At 43.3% G+C, this 15,912-nt stretch overlaps 1 protein-coding gene and 1 long non-coding RNA gene across 2 annotated transcripts; both read left to right on the forward strand.

Moving 5' to 3' along the window:
- Positions 1–5,763: 5,763 nt before the first annotated feature.
- On the forward strand, positions 5,764–8,799 carry LOC309711723 (uncharacterized protein; the record flags this gene model as incomplete). Its single annotated transcript, XM_082542191.1, has 3 exons — positions 5,764–6,152; positions 6,280–8,753; positions 8,792–8,799. Exons 2-3 carry the CDS (start codon positions 7,526–7,528, stop codon positions 8,797–8,799), a joined length of 1,236 nt encoding a protein of 411 aa, XP_082398317.1. The 5' UTR covers positions 5,764–6,152; positions 6,280–7,525.
- A 36-nt stretch (positions 8,800–8,835) lies between these two features.
- On the forward strand, positions 8,836–14,007 carry LOC309710583. The gene is made up of 2 exons (XR_014277753.1): positions 8,836–9,302; positions 9,960–14,007. It is a non-coding gene; the product is annotated as an uncharacterized lncRNA (long non-coding RNA).
- The last annotated feature ends 1,905 nt before the right edge of the window (positions 14,008–15,912 follow it).

A 15,912-nucleotide genomic window follows, 5' to 3' on the forward strand; every position in this document is an offset into this window, starting at 1 on the left:
TGAAGGAAAAGGGAGTTTTTCCTGCTCATAGGGGATCATTTGACTGTTGGGGTTAAATTTTTGGAATTCATTTAATTGGCTTGAACTGAAAGACCTAAAAATTCAGGTGAGGGTTTTACATAGTGGAGAGCACTACATTTGTTAACTGCACTTTTTTGTATTTGTAGTTTTTGTAGTGCTTCCTACTACAAAAACTACAAATAAAAACCTAGCAGTTAGCAGCAAATCAAAAAAAAAAGAAAAAAGAAAATCCACTACTGCTCTGTGTGTTTACTTCAATGAACAATTGTATGTTTTTGTGGTAGATTATAGATTGTCCAAATATGTCAGAGTTTTTAAATTAGCACTGCATGAGATTTGCTGTGGCACAGATCAGTTCGTGTGTTGATCTGAGTCCTGTGATTTCCAGTCGTGATTTATTCCCAAGACAAAATCAAATCGTCCTCTGCTGCCGTGTTGTTGCACAATAAAAATGATGGAGGTGTCAGCCCTAGTTATTGTCTCAGATATGATGCTCATCTTATCCTATCTGATCTGTGTCTGTTGGATATGCATATCCACATAATTATGGATTATAGTGTGGATGCTGTAGGCACTATTGAGTTCCTGTTTCTCTTTCTACTTTATTTGTATTATTCAAGTTGCTTCCGTACGCTTTTTGGACTTGAACTACTAAAATTTTTGTGCGATTTTCACCATTCAAATTTCACAATATTCCGCTATTTCTGGAGATGGGTGCTATGACTTCTGGTAGTTATGACTATTATATTTCTTAAAATATTAAGCTTTTTATGCAATTTTGTCCCATTTAAATGAATGGGAAATTTTTAAAAGTTCTGCCAAAACTTGCTGGTTTTTGAAACTTAACTATTCCTCATACTTTCACGTAAAAACTCCATTCAAACTTTAAAATGTTCTCAAATTATTGGGCTATTCATGTATGATTCAGCTTTTTCATATCTTTTACTGTTTTTATGTAATTATGGTAATTTCTACCAAATAATATTTCTGCTAAATCATAGTAGCTGATTAGCTGACATGTGGATCCGAAGATCCACATTAGCCTACCTGGGGTTGAAAGTCTTGATAAATGCACGGCGTTTCGGCGGGTATACCGGCTTCCGCCAGTGTGACGCTTATTTTGAGCGATTAAAAAAATAATAGAATATAATTTTATTTTTATATTTCAATATCAAAATAATCTTCCAATTTAGAGCTACAAGTTAAAAAAGAACTAACATAAATAAAATACACTATAGCTAAATACTCCTAATTTATTTTCCCAAAACACGCGGAGCCGCACTATAAGGACTAAAGAGCCGCAGGTTGCTGTCTGTTAATGTCTGTAATATAAGTTCCGCCAGCAGAGGGCCCCGTGTCTTACGCATCAGTAGCCGACACCTCGCTAGCAGAAGAGTGGTGCCGAGCTGGTGCACCGAGTAGTTCCTGTTACTTGTTTGTCTGTTTTTACAGGTAAGCTCGGTTCCAAATAATACATATGTGATAGACAACAGAAGCAATCGAAAAGCTACAGAGCCAGTTCACGAGTTTAAGGGTTGATAACGATGAACCACCACCAGCTGTTGCTAAAAGCACCTTTGTTAGATAGCAAAGTATTTACATATAATTCTCCTGTTCATTGATCTGAGCATGCGCAGAATGATCCACAGCACTCCTTTGATCTTCTCAAACGATCATCGTGACGTCACGGTCGACATCACGTTCTCTGCCACACCCACCAAGACCTTAAATAGAGGATCTTGTTTAACAGTTTACATCAGAAAGAGCCAGTTGTTTTAGACAAAGCTACCCTTTGCATTTAAATCATTCAGAGATTTAACTTTTTGACACTTTTGAGCTTTAAACCTTTAAAGAAATGTCACAGGGAAGTGGAGATCAGTCAGACCCACTGCAGCGTACGAGAGATGAACTCAGGCATGAAAACGCACAACTCAGGGAAGGAAACGCACGACTCAGTGAAATGTGCATAGAATTCAGTCACAATGTCACACAACGCAGTCTAGAAAACACACGACTCAGTCGAGAAAACGCACAACTCCTGTTCATTGATCTGAGCATGCGCAGAATGATCCACAGCGCTCATTTTATCTTCTCAAAGGATCATCGTGACGTCACGGTCGACATCCCATTCTCTGCCACACCCACCAAGGGTTAGGGTTAAATAGAGGAGCTCCTTTAACAGTTTGGACAAAGCTAACTTTTGCATTTAAATACTTCAGAGAACGTATTTAACTTTTTTGACATTTGTTCGAGCTTTAAACCTTTAAAGGAATTGACGGAAGGGCACCACCAGGAGTGGAACCTGCGGCTTAATTTGACTCAACACGGGAAACCTCACCCGGCCCGGACACGGAAAGGATTGACAGATTGATAGCTCTTTCTCGATTCTGTGGGTGGTGGTGCATGCCCGTTCTTAGTTGGTGGAGCGATTTGTCTGGTTAATTCCGATAACGAACGAGACTCCGACATGCTAACTAGTTACTCGACCCCGTGCGGTCCGAGTCCAACTTCTTAGAGGGACAAGTGGCGTTCAGCCACACGAGATTGAGCAATAACAGGTCTGTGATGCCCTTAGATGTCCGGGGCTGCACGCGCGCCACACTGAGTGGATCAGCGTGTGTCTACCCTTCGCCGAGAGGCGTGGGTAACCCGTTGAACCCCACTCGTGATAGGGATTGGGGATTGCAATTATTTCCCATGAACGAGGAATTCCCAGTAAGCGCGGGTCATAAGCTCGCGTTGATTAAGTCCCTGCCCTTTGTACACACCGCCCGTCGCTACTACCGATTGGATGGTTTAGTGAGGTCCTCGGATCGGCCCCTGGCGGAGCGCCGAGAAGACGATCAAACTTGACTATTTAAAGAAATGTCACAGGGAACATTGAATAATCCATCTGGAAGCAGAGATCAGTCAGACCCACTGCAGCGTACGACATTTGAAGTTCTACGTGGTGTTATTAGACAAACCGCAGACCTCGTTGAATTTAACACACAACTCGGTCAAGAAAACACACCAGTCTGTCAGGGTCCTGAGTTGGAGTGACCCAGGGTCCCCGAGCAGTTATGAACTATATTGTGTTATGTATTTGTTATTCTATGCTTCTGTTTGGTGTTCCACTTATTGTGTGTGTAGACAAGGTGTCTGTATGTGTGCGTATATGTGTGTGGATGTCAAGCACCTGCAGGCCTGATGGGTGTGGTCCCACTAGAGGATTGGCCACGCCTGAAGCCCCACACACACCTGCTGCTGATCAGGCTCGTCGGGGAGCTATTTAAGAATCCGATTGAGCTCCCACCAACGCAGGATCATTGTGTGGGACTTCCTGTCAGTTCTCGAGCTGGTCTGTTTGTGAGTGTGAGCTTACCAGTGTAATTGAGGTTGCTAACGAGTTGGGAACACACGGGAATGTATTGTTGTGTATCAGTTTCGTCACTGTAAATAAACGCACTGTTTGCACACAAAGCTCCGCACCTGGGTCCTCATTCCCCTTCATCCCCACGGTCTGTGCTAAATACCGTATTTCTGCTAAATCATACTATTTCTGCTTAATTATAGTCTTTTTGTTAAATTATTCTATTTCTGTTACTTTATAGGATTTGTGATGAATACAGTATTTCTACAAAATCATAGTATTTTTGCTACTTTTAAATTTTTGTGCTAAGTACCCTATTTCTGCTAAAACATACTATTTCTGCTTAATTATAGTTGTTTTTGTTAAATTATTCTATTTCTGTTACTTTATAGGATTTGTGCTAAATATAGGATTTCTACTAAATTAAAGTATTTCTACCAAATCATAGTATTTCTGCTACTTTTTAATGCCTGTGTAAAATACTGTATTTCTGCTGAATAATAGTATTCCTGCTAAATCATAGCATTTCTGCTACTTTAAAATTTTTGTGCTAAATACCGTATTTCTGCTGAAACATACTATTTCTGCTTAATTATAGTGTTTTTGTTAAATTATTCTTATTCTGTTTCCTTAATAGGATTTGTGCTAAATATAGTATTTCTGCTAAATTAAAGTATTTCTACAAAATCATAGTATTCCTGCTAAATCATAGCATTTCTGCTACTTTAAAATTTTTGTGCTAAATACCGTATTTCTGCTGAAACATACTATTTCTGCTTAATTATAGTGTTTTTATTAAATTATTCTATTTCTGTTACACTTTATAGGATTTGTGCTAAATATAGTATTTCTACTTAATACAGTATTTCTGCTAAATCATGGAATTTCTGCTACTTTAAAATTTTTGTGCTAAATACCCTATTTCTGCTAAATCATACTATTTCTGCTTAATTATAGTGTTTCTGTTAAATTATACTATTTCTGTTACTTTATAGGATTTGTGCTAAATATAGTATTTCTACTAAATTAAAGTATTTCGACCAAATCATAGCATTTCTGCTACTTTTATATTTTTGTGCTTAATACCGTATTTCTGCTAAATCATACTACTTCTGCGTAATTATAGTTTCTGCCAAATCATAGCATTTCAGCTACTTTATAGGATTTTTGCTAAATATAGCATTTCTGCTAAATCATAGAATTTCTGCTATTTTTTAATTTTTGTGCTAAATACCGTATTTCTGCTAAATTATACTATTTCTGTTACTTTGTAGGATTTGTGCTAAATATAGTATTTCTGCTTAATTATAGTGTTTCTGCTAAATCATAGTATTTCTGCTACTTTAAAGGATTTGTGCTAAATACCGTATTTCTGCTAAATCATAGTATTTCAACCAAATCATAGTATTTCTGCCAAATAATAGTATTTCTGCTAAGTTATTACGTTTGTCTTAAGTCACAAAATTTTTCCTAACATTTTATGTTAACGCTCCATGTCATGACTTTGCAGACAGCCTGTGTCTCTTTCTGTGTGAGCTCTGACTGAGCAAGGGATGCAGCTGCATTGACAGGAACAACTACACAGCCTGATGAAGCAGACAGAAGCAGCAGCTCTGATTGGTGGATTCAAATTGAGCAAATCCAGGCTGTTTGACTGCCATAGATACAGCTGAAAACATAAAGCTGAAAATAGCTGAAGAAGCTGAAGTCAGTATTTGAAAAAGTTTTTGAACTTCTAATAACTTTACAGAAGCACCTCTTTGTGTGTGTGTGTTTATAATTTTGTGTTTCTGCCGGGTGTTCTTTCTTGTTTTTCTAAAGTTTGTGCCACTTTGCCTTAGTAGCGCAACAAGTAATTTTGAGTGAATTTTACCTTTGGTTAGCTTTTCCAGCTGGGAATATTGATTTTCCAATATTCCTGCTAAGTTACTTCTTTCCTACTCTATGAGGACTGGCACATTCAAATCGACATCTCAGGGCCTGCACGACTTCCCAGGAGCCAATCGTTTGTGAGGGCAGTATTGTGGAAATGACACAGTCTTCACCAGTGGGGATAGTTACAAAGCTTTCTTCGTTATGAATTAGTGATACATGTTTTTATTGAACATTTGAAGATAAAAAATTAAAAAAAACTCTTGTAGAGGACATGAAGTCAGAGATAGAAACGACAAGGAGCAGGTGCATCTAGTACAGGTAGAGCTGCTGCAAAAACCCACTGAGCCCAGCAGCCAGCGTAACAAATTCTGGATTTTTGGCTTTTAGTTAGCAGTTAGCATTAGCAGCACATGCTGCGCACTGTGACTCACAGACATGGTCCCAGGTCAGCCCTGACTTTGTGTTACACTAATCCTAAAGTAGTAATGGTATTTCTAACCACTGATATATGAAGAAAATATAATCTGATCAAACATTATTCAGCTTTAAATATTGTTCAGCTTTAAAGTTACTGTGCAACTGTGTAATAAAAATGTGCTCACGACTTTGGCCTTGAGAGCGATAAGAAGCGATCGCCTCATCCTGCAGGTGCAAGATATCTGCAAGCGAAGAGACTAGAACACCCAAGGCCGATTTCCTTTTATGGAGTTGTTTTTTCTGCTAATGCAGCACTTTCCTCACAACCCCCTCCTGTAAGTTTTAGAGAATATATACCCATCCTCACAGCAAATATTAGGAATCTCTTGATGTGAGCTGTGTTGAGAGGTTGTCTCTGTCTCAATAAAAGTTCACTGATTCCCCATCTGCAGCAGGTGTCCGGTTGTCTTCATTCTCCGCCAGCCTGGTTAAGTCAATTCCTCCTTAACATCTAAAAGAACCTATTTAATGAAGGAAGACGGGTTCACTTTGTGTTTAATATTATTCTATTGCTGTTGTTTTTTTTATATCCTTCAATTGGCGTCACGGAACAGGATCCGCTCCAGGTCAACTGGAACGGATGGGAGGATTTCGGCCGTGGTCTGAGTGAACGGAGTTTGGACAAAAGCTGTGTGCACACAAAAACAAGGTAAGCAGACCTTTTATTTCTGCTATATTGAACATTATAAAAATACTTAGTGTCCAAACTCCTAGTAATTCATAACCAAAATTGTCTGGCTTACTTAAGGCTTGTTGAGAATCAGACAAGTGAATAAGAAATAAGTGAATAAGAGATAAGTGAATAAGAAATAAGTGAATAAGTGAATAAAGATAAGAGTGAACTGAGGTCTGACCACGGTTGCAGCCGACGGGTTGCTCTCCGGTGTCGGATACATACCTCAGTGCAGGTCTGGGACCTTGAAAGGGTTTATTAGTAACGCCTTTCTAAACAAATTAAAAGGTTAAAGGCCTTGAGAATATTTTTTAGTAATATTCTCTAAACTACAGAAGGGTTAGGAAGGCCCAGAGGACTTTATTAGAAAAGATCCTCTAAAACTTAAAAAGGAGAAGTACTGGTTGGAGTCCAAAGGAGGGGTCCCTTTGATCAATAGGAGAAAACGGATCTCTTCTTAAAACCCCGATGATTTTAGTGTTTTAAATGTTTTGATGTTCTGTTTGATATTGGACACACATAAATACACGCTGAATGCTTGCTGTGGAACACTGGGCAGGACAGTTTGGTTCTCCGTTGTTCACAGATTACACAATTAAAGGAACTAGGTTCCTCTTTTGGTTAAAATAATACACCACACATAGAATTTTTTTTTTTTTACACATTTATTACATACATAAGGAGGGTAATGAGTGACTGCAGGTAATGTATGAAGTGTGAATGAGACGTGTGAACAAGGTGACAACCAACTAGCACCCCTATCAGGAAGCTCTAGGCAAGGCTACCCGCCAGACCCCGGTTTGGTAGAAGCTTGGTAACACCTGAAGGGATATTTCAGTGCTGACTCACCTTTAAAGCAGCGCCCCAGCTGTTAGTGCCTAACAGAGGCAGAAACCCAGCTGGCCCAAATTCTCCTTTAAAATCAATAAAAGAACACTCCTCCATTGACAGTAAAATGGATGGAGAATTAGATCGAGAAACTAATGATGATGGTTGGGGTCCCGGTGTTATTCTTAGCACATTGGGAGAACAATTAACATGTGTTGAGACAGTCATCAACTCCACACACCAGCCTAAAGAAGCAAAAAAAGCAGAAAGAGTCATTGAGGAAAACAGCTGAAAGGTTAATGAAAGAAAAGGGAAAGGACGAGGGGAGTAGTGGTAACTGGGGAATAATTTGGCAGAATAAGGCTATGCAGGCAAAAGAGAAAGAGGAAGAAGCCAACTCAGCAGCAGCAGGTGCAGGTGTGATGAGCGGGGTGAGATACAGAAAGGAAGCAGATAAGCACGCAGGCCGCAAAGCTAAATTTAATCACTGGGTGTGTTTATGGGAAACTGCAAAACCACACATGAAGAAAAATAGGTCTCAGCCACCTCCCTATTCTGCCTCAACTCCTCCCTCAGCAGGCATATATCCGGTACTTAATATCTCTGGTGGAATAATGACTATTGGAGAAGAACCGCCCGTAGCTCCAACTCCCATAGATACCAAGCATTTTTGCCCAGGAAGCTCCTCTCTGTCGGCGACATCCTCAGCTAGTAGTAGAGCCCCCTCTTCTATGTCCCATTGTTTTGGAACCGGATCTGAGGGCCTAACTGACCCATTTGCGAGCGCACCATTTGCGGTTCGAATGAACAGACAGGAACCCACTGAACAACAATTAACTGATCTAGAAGCAGCATTACGCAGCTGCTTAAATGAACATAGGTCAGTGGTCCAGGTGAATAATCGTGTTGCGTCAGCCCCTCTTTCCCGGTCCAACCCCTTTGCCAGCACTCCTGTCGCTGTTAAAGGAGATCTGACCGCTACTGCAAAAACTGAGCCTGGCACTTCACCAAATGTCACAGTTACCATGTCTTTGGTGGGCCGTCAGGATCCGGAAACACAGATGAGTTTAGCCCACGCTTTTGCTGACACTGCTACCCCACCAGGCGGGGAAGAAACTGAGGATACTGATGATGAACTCAGTGACCTTAACAATACACCCCCCTCTACCCCTCCCAGTTTAGGATATCAGACTAGATCTAAGGGCCCTGTGCCTCAGCCTCCAGGCATATTTCCCCTGGTCCAGACTAAAGCGCAACGTAGACCAGTGTATCAACCTTATTCATTCGGAGATGTCCAGGCCCTAGTGGACAAACTCCCTGACATAACGGAGGGAGGGAATGCCTGGTTGGCTGGTTTGGATAAATACACAGCTGGACAGGACCTCGCACTGGGAGATTTTAGAGCTATTATAACTAGGTGCACATCCCGATCTCAGGCAGCGGACCTGGAACAAAATGCGGGTACTACCATGCATGAGAACGAGGTGCCACTAATGCAGGCCTTGAGGTTTATTGGACCGGCCCTGCGTAAACAATTCCCACCCAAAAATCAAGGCACCTTACAGAAATTTAAATGGGAGGGAAAGCAAAATCCCACCCAGTATCTAAATCAGGCTGTTGAAGACTGGGTGAACCATACAGGTCATCACCCCAGTAGGACTTGTTCACAGAGCATGTGGTTTAGAAGGGCGGTGCTGAGGGGCATTCCGGAGTCAGTAAGCCAGAAAATGGAGGATAATCCTGATTTGCAGGACTGTGACTTTGCAATCTGGAAGAAACATTTGATTTTTAATCTTAACAAAGTGCAGATTAAGTCTGATGATAAAGCGGAGAGCGTCGAAGATTTACAGTTGCAACTGTTGAAGGTTCAGCTGCAGAAAGCTAAAAACGACCTGGGTGGAAAAGGTGACAAGCCTAAAAAGCAGCTTGTGGCCGCTGCGGCTCCCGCTCCTGGTCCAGTTGCCCCTGATTTGTATCCGAACCCATGGCCAACTGATCCACAGCCCCCCCAGTATGGTGCTTATCACTCCCCGGCCCCTTATGGGCAGAGAGGTTCCCCATTTGGAGGAAACAGAGGTGGTTTCAGGGGAAGGGGTCAGATGGGAGGTGGTAGGGGAGGCCAGATGTATGTTTGTTTCCGGTGTGGACAACCTGGACACTGGGCTAAAGCGTGCCCTTTGAACCCGGCTGCTGGAAGAGGCAGGGGAGCCCGTGGTGGGCCCTATCAGCATCCTGGCCACAGAGGTGGACCTCGTGGTGCTTTAGTTGAAGTGCCCCCGGCCCCACAGATGCCTGTGATGGGGTGGGAGTACTACGAGGGTGGTCCCCAGCTATAGGACACCCCACAGACTGCCCAGGACAGTGAAGGGACAACGGCGGACCCTATGCTGTCCATAACTGTAGATAGAAGAAGAAGCAGCTTTTTAGTGGACACTGGAGCTACGTACTCCACCATTAAGGATGCTGCTCGTGAAAGACTTACTGACAGAGTGATTACAGTGGTGGGCATATCTGGGGAACCTAAAACTCTGCCTTACACCGTGCCCCTCCCCACAACGGTTGGAGATCAGACCTTGTTACACACCTATGTTTGTTCAAAACAGGCGCCTGTGAATTTACTGGGAAGAGACTTGTTGATTAAATTAGGAGCCACAATACTCTGCTCTTCACAAGGCCTAACTGTGACTCTCCCTACTGGGGTTGTACTTCCCTGCTCTGAGGGCCCAGAGGGAGGTGGTCAGTTTCTGCTGCAACCCTCCTCCTGTTTGGCGGACTCTGCTGACATCTACTGGGCATTATTGGAAGTTGAAACACCTGCTGAACCAGGAGTTTGGACTGCTTTTCAGCAATGGCGGCCGTGGCTCTCACTCCTACATCCTTATGTCCCTCCCCCTGACCCACCTCATGTTACACTGTTTTATGACAGGCATGACACCACCTGGTACCAGCACATGTTCCAAGAGCAGTGTGAGGGGCGGGCTTGGTCTCTGAACATGTCGTGCATTTTTGCGGCACCGGAGGGAGTGGCAGCAGCGGTTACTTTTACAACAGATCAATTACAGTGGTACATGATGTCTGATGAGGCAGCTCCCCATGTGTCACTGGCCTTACATCCTGGACACCAGGCTAAGGAGCTGGGTGGAATGGTTAAACGTTCCCTTGCGGCCACTGACTGGACACCTACAAAACTCCCACAGGTTTTGTTTTCTCCATCTACCAAGACATACCAAATTTTAAATGATTGCTTTAATTCCTCAACACTGCAACATGGAGTGGTCAGCGGGTCACATGGAAGAGAACACACAGACCACTGTGATGCTGCGCCTTTACTCGACTCTCTTCCAGATTGTTTGTGGTCCCTTGGACCCACAGATGTAGGTTTAGTTGATGTGGAGCCAGTCTCTTTTCAACTGTCATCTGCTACCCCTTTGTGGCAGCCTCAGTACCCACACAGACCGGAGGCTGAGGCTGGGATTGCAGAAACAATTTCTGGTTTGGTCACTGCCGGTGTCTTGGAGCCCTCCTGCTCTAAGTGGAACACGCCCATCCTACCCGTTGAGAAAAAAGGCACGGGGAAGTTCAGAATGGCACATGATTTGAGAAGGATTAATGCCTTACTTGGCACTCCTACTTTGCCTGTGCCTAATCCTTATGTTGCCTTGACCAACCTCCCACCATCTCATGCCTGGTTCACCTGCATTGACTTGGCTAATGCCTTTTTCTGCCTCCCACTTCGTGAGTCACTGCGTGACATTTTCTCATTTACATTTAGAGGCCGACAATGGCGTTACACTCGCTTACCACAGGGATTTGCCCTCTCCCCAGGACTGTTTAATCAGTGTTTGAAAGAACTTTTACAAACCAGCCCACTACCATCTGACTGTATGTTAATACAATATGTGGATGACCTTTTGCTGTCTGCCCCCACGGCTGACATCTGTTTGGAGGCCACCAGAGTGGTACTTCACCACCTGGCCAACACAGGTTTTAAAGTGAGCAAAAACAAACTACAGATTGCAAGAAAACAGGTTTCTTTTCTAGGCCGCATGGTCTCACAGTCCGGTATTTCCTTGTCCCCAGAACACAGGAACTCCATTTTGCACCATCCAAAACCTCTAACTGTAAAAGACATGTTGTCATTTTTGGGCCTGACTGGTTACAGCAGGACCTATGTCCCAGACTATGTTGGCCTTACTTCCCCTTTGCGCGTTTTGGTAAATGAACAAGGCATGAGAAACCTCTCTGCTCCCCTCTCATGGACTACAGAAACAGAACAGGCGTTTATAAAGTTAAAACAACAGCTTTCTGTCGCCTCTGACCTTGCTGTGCCAGATTATGCTTTGCCTTTTCATCTTGATGTTTCTGGAACCGGAACCCATATCAATGGTATCCTGTTCCAGAAAAAAGGGGGAGAGAGAAAAGTGTTGACATATGTAAGCGTAATGCTTGACAACACTGAAAAACGCCACCCACCGTGCACACAACACGTTTCTGGACTTGCAAAAATCATTCAGAAAACAGCACACATAGTGATGAACCACCCACTAAAAATTTTGACATCACACAGTGTGGTGGCCTACGTCTCCTCACAGGCCTTCACACTCACTTCACTCAGGCAGAGACGCCTCAGTACCATTTTGGAAGCACCACACATCACCTACTCACATGAAGGCATAAACATGGCTGATCACATGGGATCAGGGGAACCACATATGTGTGAAGAGGTTGTGCAGGTACAGGAGAAAATCAGGCCAGATTTGCAGGCAGAACCTCTAATGGATGCAGAAAAAGATTGGTTCACAGATGGATGTTGTTTTAGAACTGAAAGTGGAATGTTGAAGGCTGCATGGGCAATAGTGGAACAGACAGACATGAGATGGAAAACAGTGAAAGCAGAGCAGTTGACAGGACAACAGTCTGCACAGAGAGCTGAACTGAGAGCGGTGATTGAAGCCTTAAGGATGGGAAAGGGACAGAAAGTGAATATATACAGTGATTCAGCTTATGCTGTGGGAGCAGTGCATGTGGAGCTCAAGCAGTGGCTAAGAGCTGGTTTTTTGACAGCCAGCGGAAAGCCTATTAAACATGAGATAGAAATGAGGGAATTAGCGGAAGCACTGTTGTTACCTGTTAAGGTGGCAGTGGTAAAATGCAAAGGACACAGTGCCGGATTGAACTTAGTGGCATTAGGTAACAAACAGGCCGACTTAGTAGCTAAGCAGACAGCTGGTTACTTACCCTCCCTGATTATGGTAATGGACCCAGAAGCCACACCCCCTCCAGAAAGACCACCCATACAACTAGGCCTAGCCACAATCAGAGAGTTACAGGACAAAGCCAGCCCCCAGGAAAAATCATTATGGGTAACAAGAGGGGCCACAAACACAGATGTTTGGCGTGGCCCAGATGGAAGGCCCATTCTACCGCCAGGGGTCAGACAGACAGCAATGGAAGAGGCACATGGAGTGGGGCATGTGGGACCTGCACAAATGATGAGGAACTTAGCCACCTGGTGGCACCCTTATCTAAAAGACATGACAAAATACATGGTTAAAACCTGTAAGGAGTGCAACCAATTTGGAATCAAGCCCGCCTTCAAGCCAATAGCAGGGTACTTCCCCATCCCACTTTGCCCAGGGAAAGAAATAATCATTGATTACACAGACATGGTGGACAGAGTAGGTAGTTACAGGTACCTGCTGGTGGCTGTGGATGCATTTTCAGGTTGGCCAGAAGCCTGGCCGACAGCAAGTGAAAACAGTAGAACTGTGGTGAAGTGTCTGATTAATCATTATATACCACAGCATGGGTTTCCCGAGGTCATAAGGTCGGACAATGGTTCACATTTCAGGAACCACGATCTGCAGAGGGTTGAAGCCGCATTAGGTTTGAAACATAAGTTTGGCTCAGTTTACCACCCCCAATCCCAGGGGAAAGTGGAAAGGATGAATCAAACTCTAAAAACTAAATTGGCTAAAATCTGTGCACAGACCAAATTAGATTGGGTTAAGGCATTGCCTCTTGCATTAATGTCCATAAGATGCTCAGTAAATCAAACCTCTGGTTACACTCCATTTGAGTTGGAGCATGGCAGGCCTTTTCCTGGCCCCTCCTCTCGCCTGTTAATGTCGGATGAAGCTGATTCAGACCTCGATCCGAGGACATATTATAACATGCTCCGCAGTTTTGTTGCCCAGTATTCCTCACAGGTCGCTGAAAGAAACCAGCAAGAGCTGAAAGAGGCGGCTACACCTGGAATGGACTACGTCCTCCTGAAAGTCACAAAGAGAAAGTGGGCTGAGCCTCGCTGGACAGGCCCTTACCGCATAACAGAGCGGACCTCCCACGCTGTCAGGCTCGAAGGGAAAGGTGACACCTGGTTTCATTACACACAGTGCGCTGCTGCCACCGAACCAGGAAGAACCTTGAGAGAGGTGCAGAAGGACCTGTCAGAAGGAGCTGCAACAGCATCACCAACCACTTGAGGGAGCCAAAGCTCAACCTACAAGCCGGCTGGTTACAAAAGGGGGTGTTCTTCATACTGAACTAAACATTTTTATTTTTCTATTTTTAACATCTTTTATGACTTTGCTTTTATATTGGCTTGAGTTTTTAAGATTTACATTTTACATTGCAATAGTTTTAACCGCTGAAAGCTCATTTAAAGTTGTGTCACTGATACTTTTTGTTGCTCTTTAACTCCTAGAACACGCCCTTGGCGAGGTGGGGGGAACTGGACCACCTTTCTGTGCCCCATCATCCTCTATTAGAAGACATCCAAGCTAAGTAAACATGTCTTGGCCCTTTCCCCCTGAAATGACAGGCAGGCAAAGATGTTGCGTCTTTGTTTGCTTCCTGGCCCTGGGTCTCATTCCCATTGGCATAATCCTGATCTGTGAAGGGCCCCCGACACTTCTGACACCTTCAAGTTCAAAAGCTTCGCCCCCTTCTGACAGTCCCAATCTGACAAATGTAGCCCCTAGGGTCTTGCCCACCACTTCCTCTCCAGTTTTGCCCATGCCCGATCCATTTAGAAAGAAACGAGACACGGTTACCTCCTCGCCAACGGATGATGAAAACTCTGATCGTGAGGGTGACGAACATTATCGTCTTTCTCTTGTTTAAATGCTTCTAGAATGGTTGTTTCTCTGTGGTGTGTTGTATTAGGCTTGTTATTAATTGTTTCCCTCACCCACTTCCTCTTGAAGGATATATCTGGTTGAACTGTGTCTGGTCGGGTTGTGAGGGTTCAGCGATGTTCTCAGGGTCTCCGGACTTAAGCCTGAGCGAATGTGTACTCCCACCACTGGATATAAATTGTTTTATTCCACACCCCTTCCTCACTTTTTAACATATTCACTTTTGAATGTCCTTAGCAGTTACCGTTCTGTGTTTATTTTACGATTGATTTATTCTTTCACATTTTCACGTTTATATCTCTCATTATTATAGTATACTCTGCACTCTCCACATTTTTATCATTACTTATGCTTTTTGGTTGCTAGGTTACAGGAACTGTTAATTTTGTGTCACTACCCTGGTTGCACTGACTCGTTGTATTCTTGGTTGCAGGACAGCTGTTACTGCTTTCGTCGGGAACCGAGACTGCTTGCAGCCGACCCCTGGGCAGGGTGGTGCCTGGACTCTTTTCTCCTCATCTGCAATGACAGATAAAGACAAATGATAAGACCCGAGGAGTTTTTCGAGCCAGGCTTCGACACGTCTCTGTGTTCCTTTGAATGTTACTTATTTTTGTGTGTTGACCCATTTAAGATGGGTCAAAAGGGGGATTTGAAGAAAATATAATCTGATCAAACATTATTCAGCTTTAAATATTGTTCAGCTTTAAAGTTACTGTGCAACTGTGTAATAAAAATGTGCTCACGACTTTGGCCTTGAGAGCGATAAGAAGCGATCGCCTCATCCTGCAGGTGCAAGATATCTGCAAGCGAAGAGACTAGAACACCCAAGGCCGATTTCCTTTTATGGAGTTGTTTTTTCTGCTAATGCAGCACTTTCCTCACAACCCCCTCCTGTAAGTTTTAGAGAATATATACCCATCCTCACAGCAAATATTAGGAATCTCTTGATGTGAGCTGTGTTGAGAGGTTGTCTCTGTCTCAATAAAAGTTCACTGATTCCCCATCTGCAGCAGGTGTCCGGTTGTCTTCATTCTCCGCCAGCCTGGTTAAGTCAATTCCTCCTTAACATCTAAAAGAACCTATTTAATGAAGGAAGACGGGTTCACTTTGTGTTTAATATTATTCTATTGCTGTTGTTTTTTTTTATATCCTTCATATACCACAACTTTATCCTTTCAACAGCTTCTGAAAGTTAGGGGACCTAGTGTTGCAGCCCCTGGCCAGTGTTGCCAACTCCTCGGTTAGGAAAATCGCTATTGGCTTTCCTAAAAGTCTCTAGAAGTTGCTAAAAGACACCATCGCCTAATTTTTCCACGTTGTAGGTGAGAAAAAAAAAGAAGAGACATAAAGTGAGTAAAAAATGCCCTAAATGCATTTAGAAGTGACTTAGAACTACAAATTAAATTTTTTTTTAGTGATTATTGGTTTTTATTTGGGTTTTTTTTTATGTCACAATTCCATCCCTACTCCTTCATCTGTGTTGGACCGGCAAAAGTGACCCGAAATAGGCACTCTGGTGGAGTTACTTTGTGTGTGTGTGTGTT

This window comes from Aulonocara stuartgranti (assembly GCF_965226115.1).
Source record: "Aulonocara stuartgranti genome assembly, chromosome: 7".
Classification (NCBI taxonomy): domain Eukaryota; kingdom Metazoa; phylum Chordata; class Actinopteri; order Cichliformes; family Cichlidae; genus Aulonocara; species Aulonocara stuartgranti.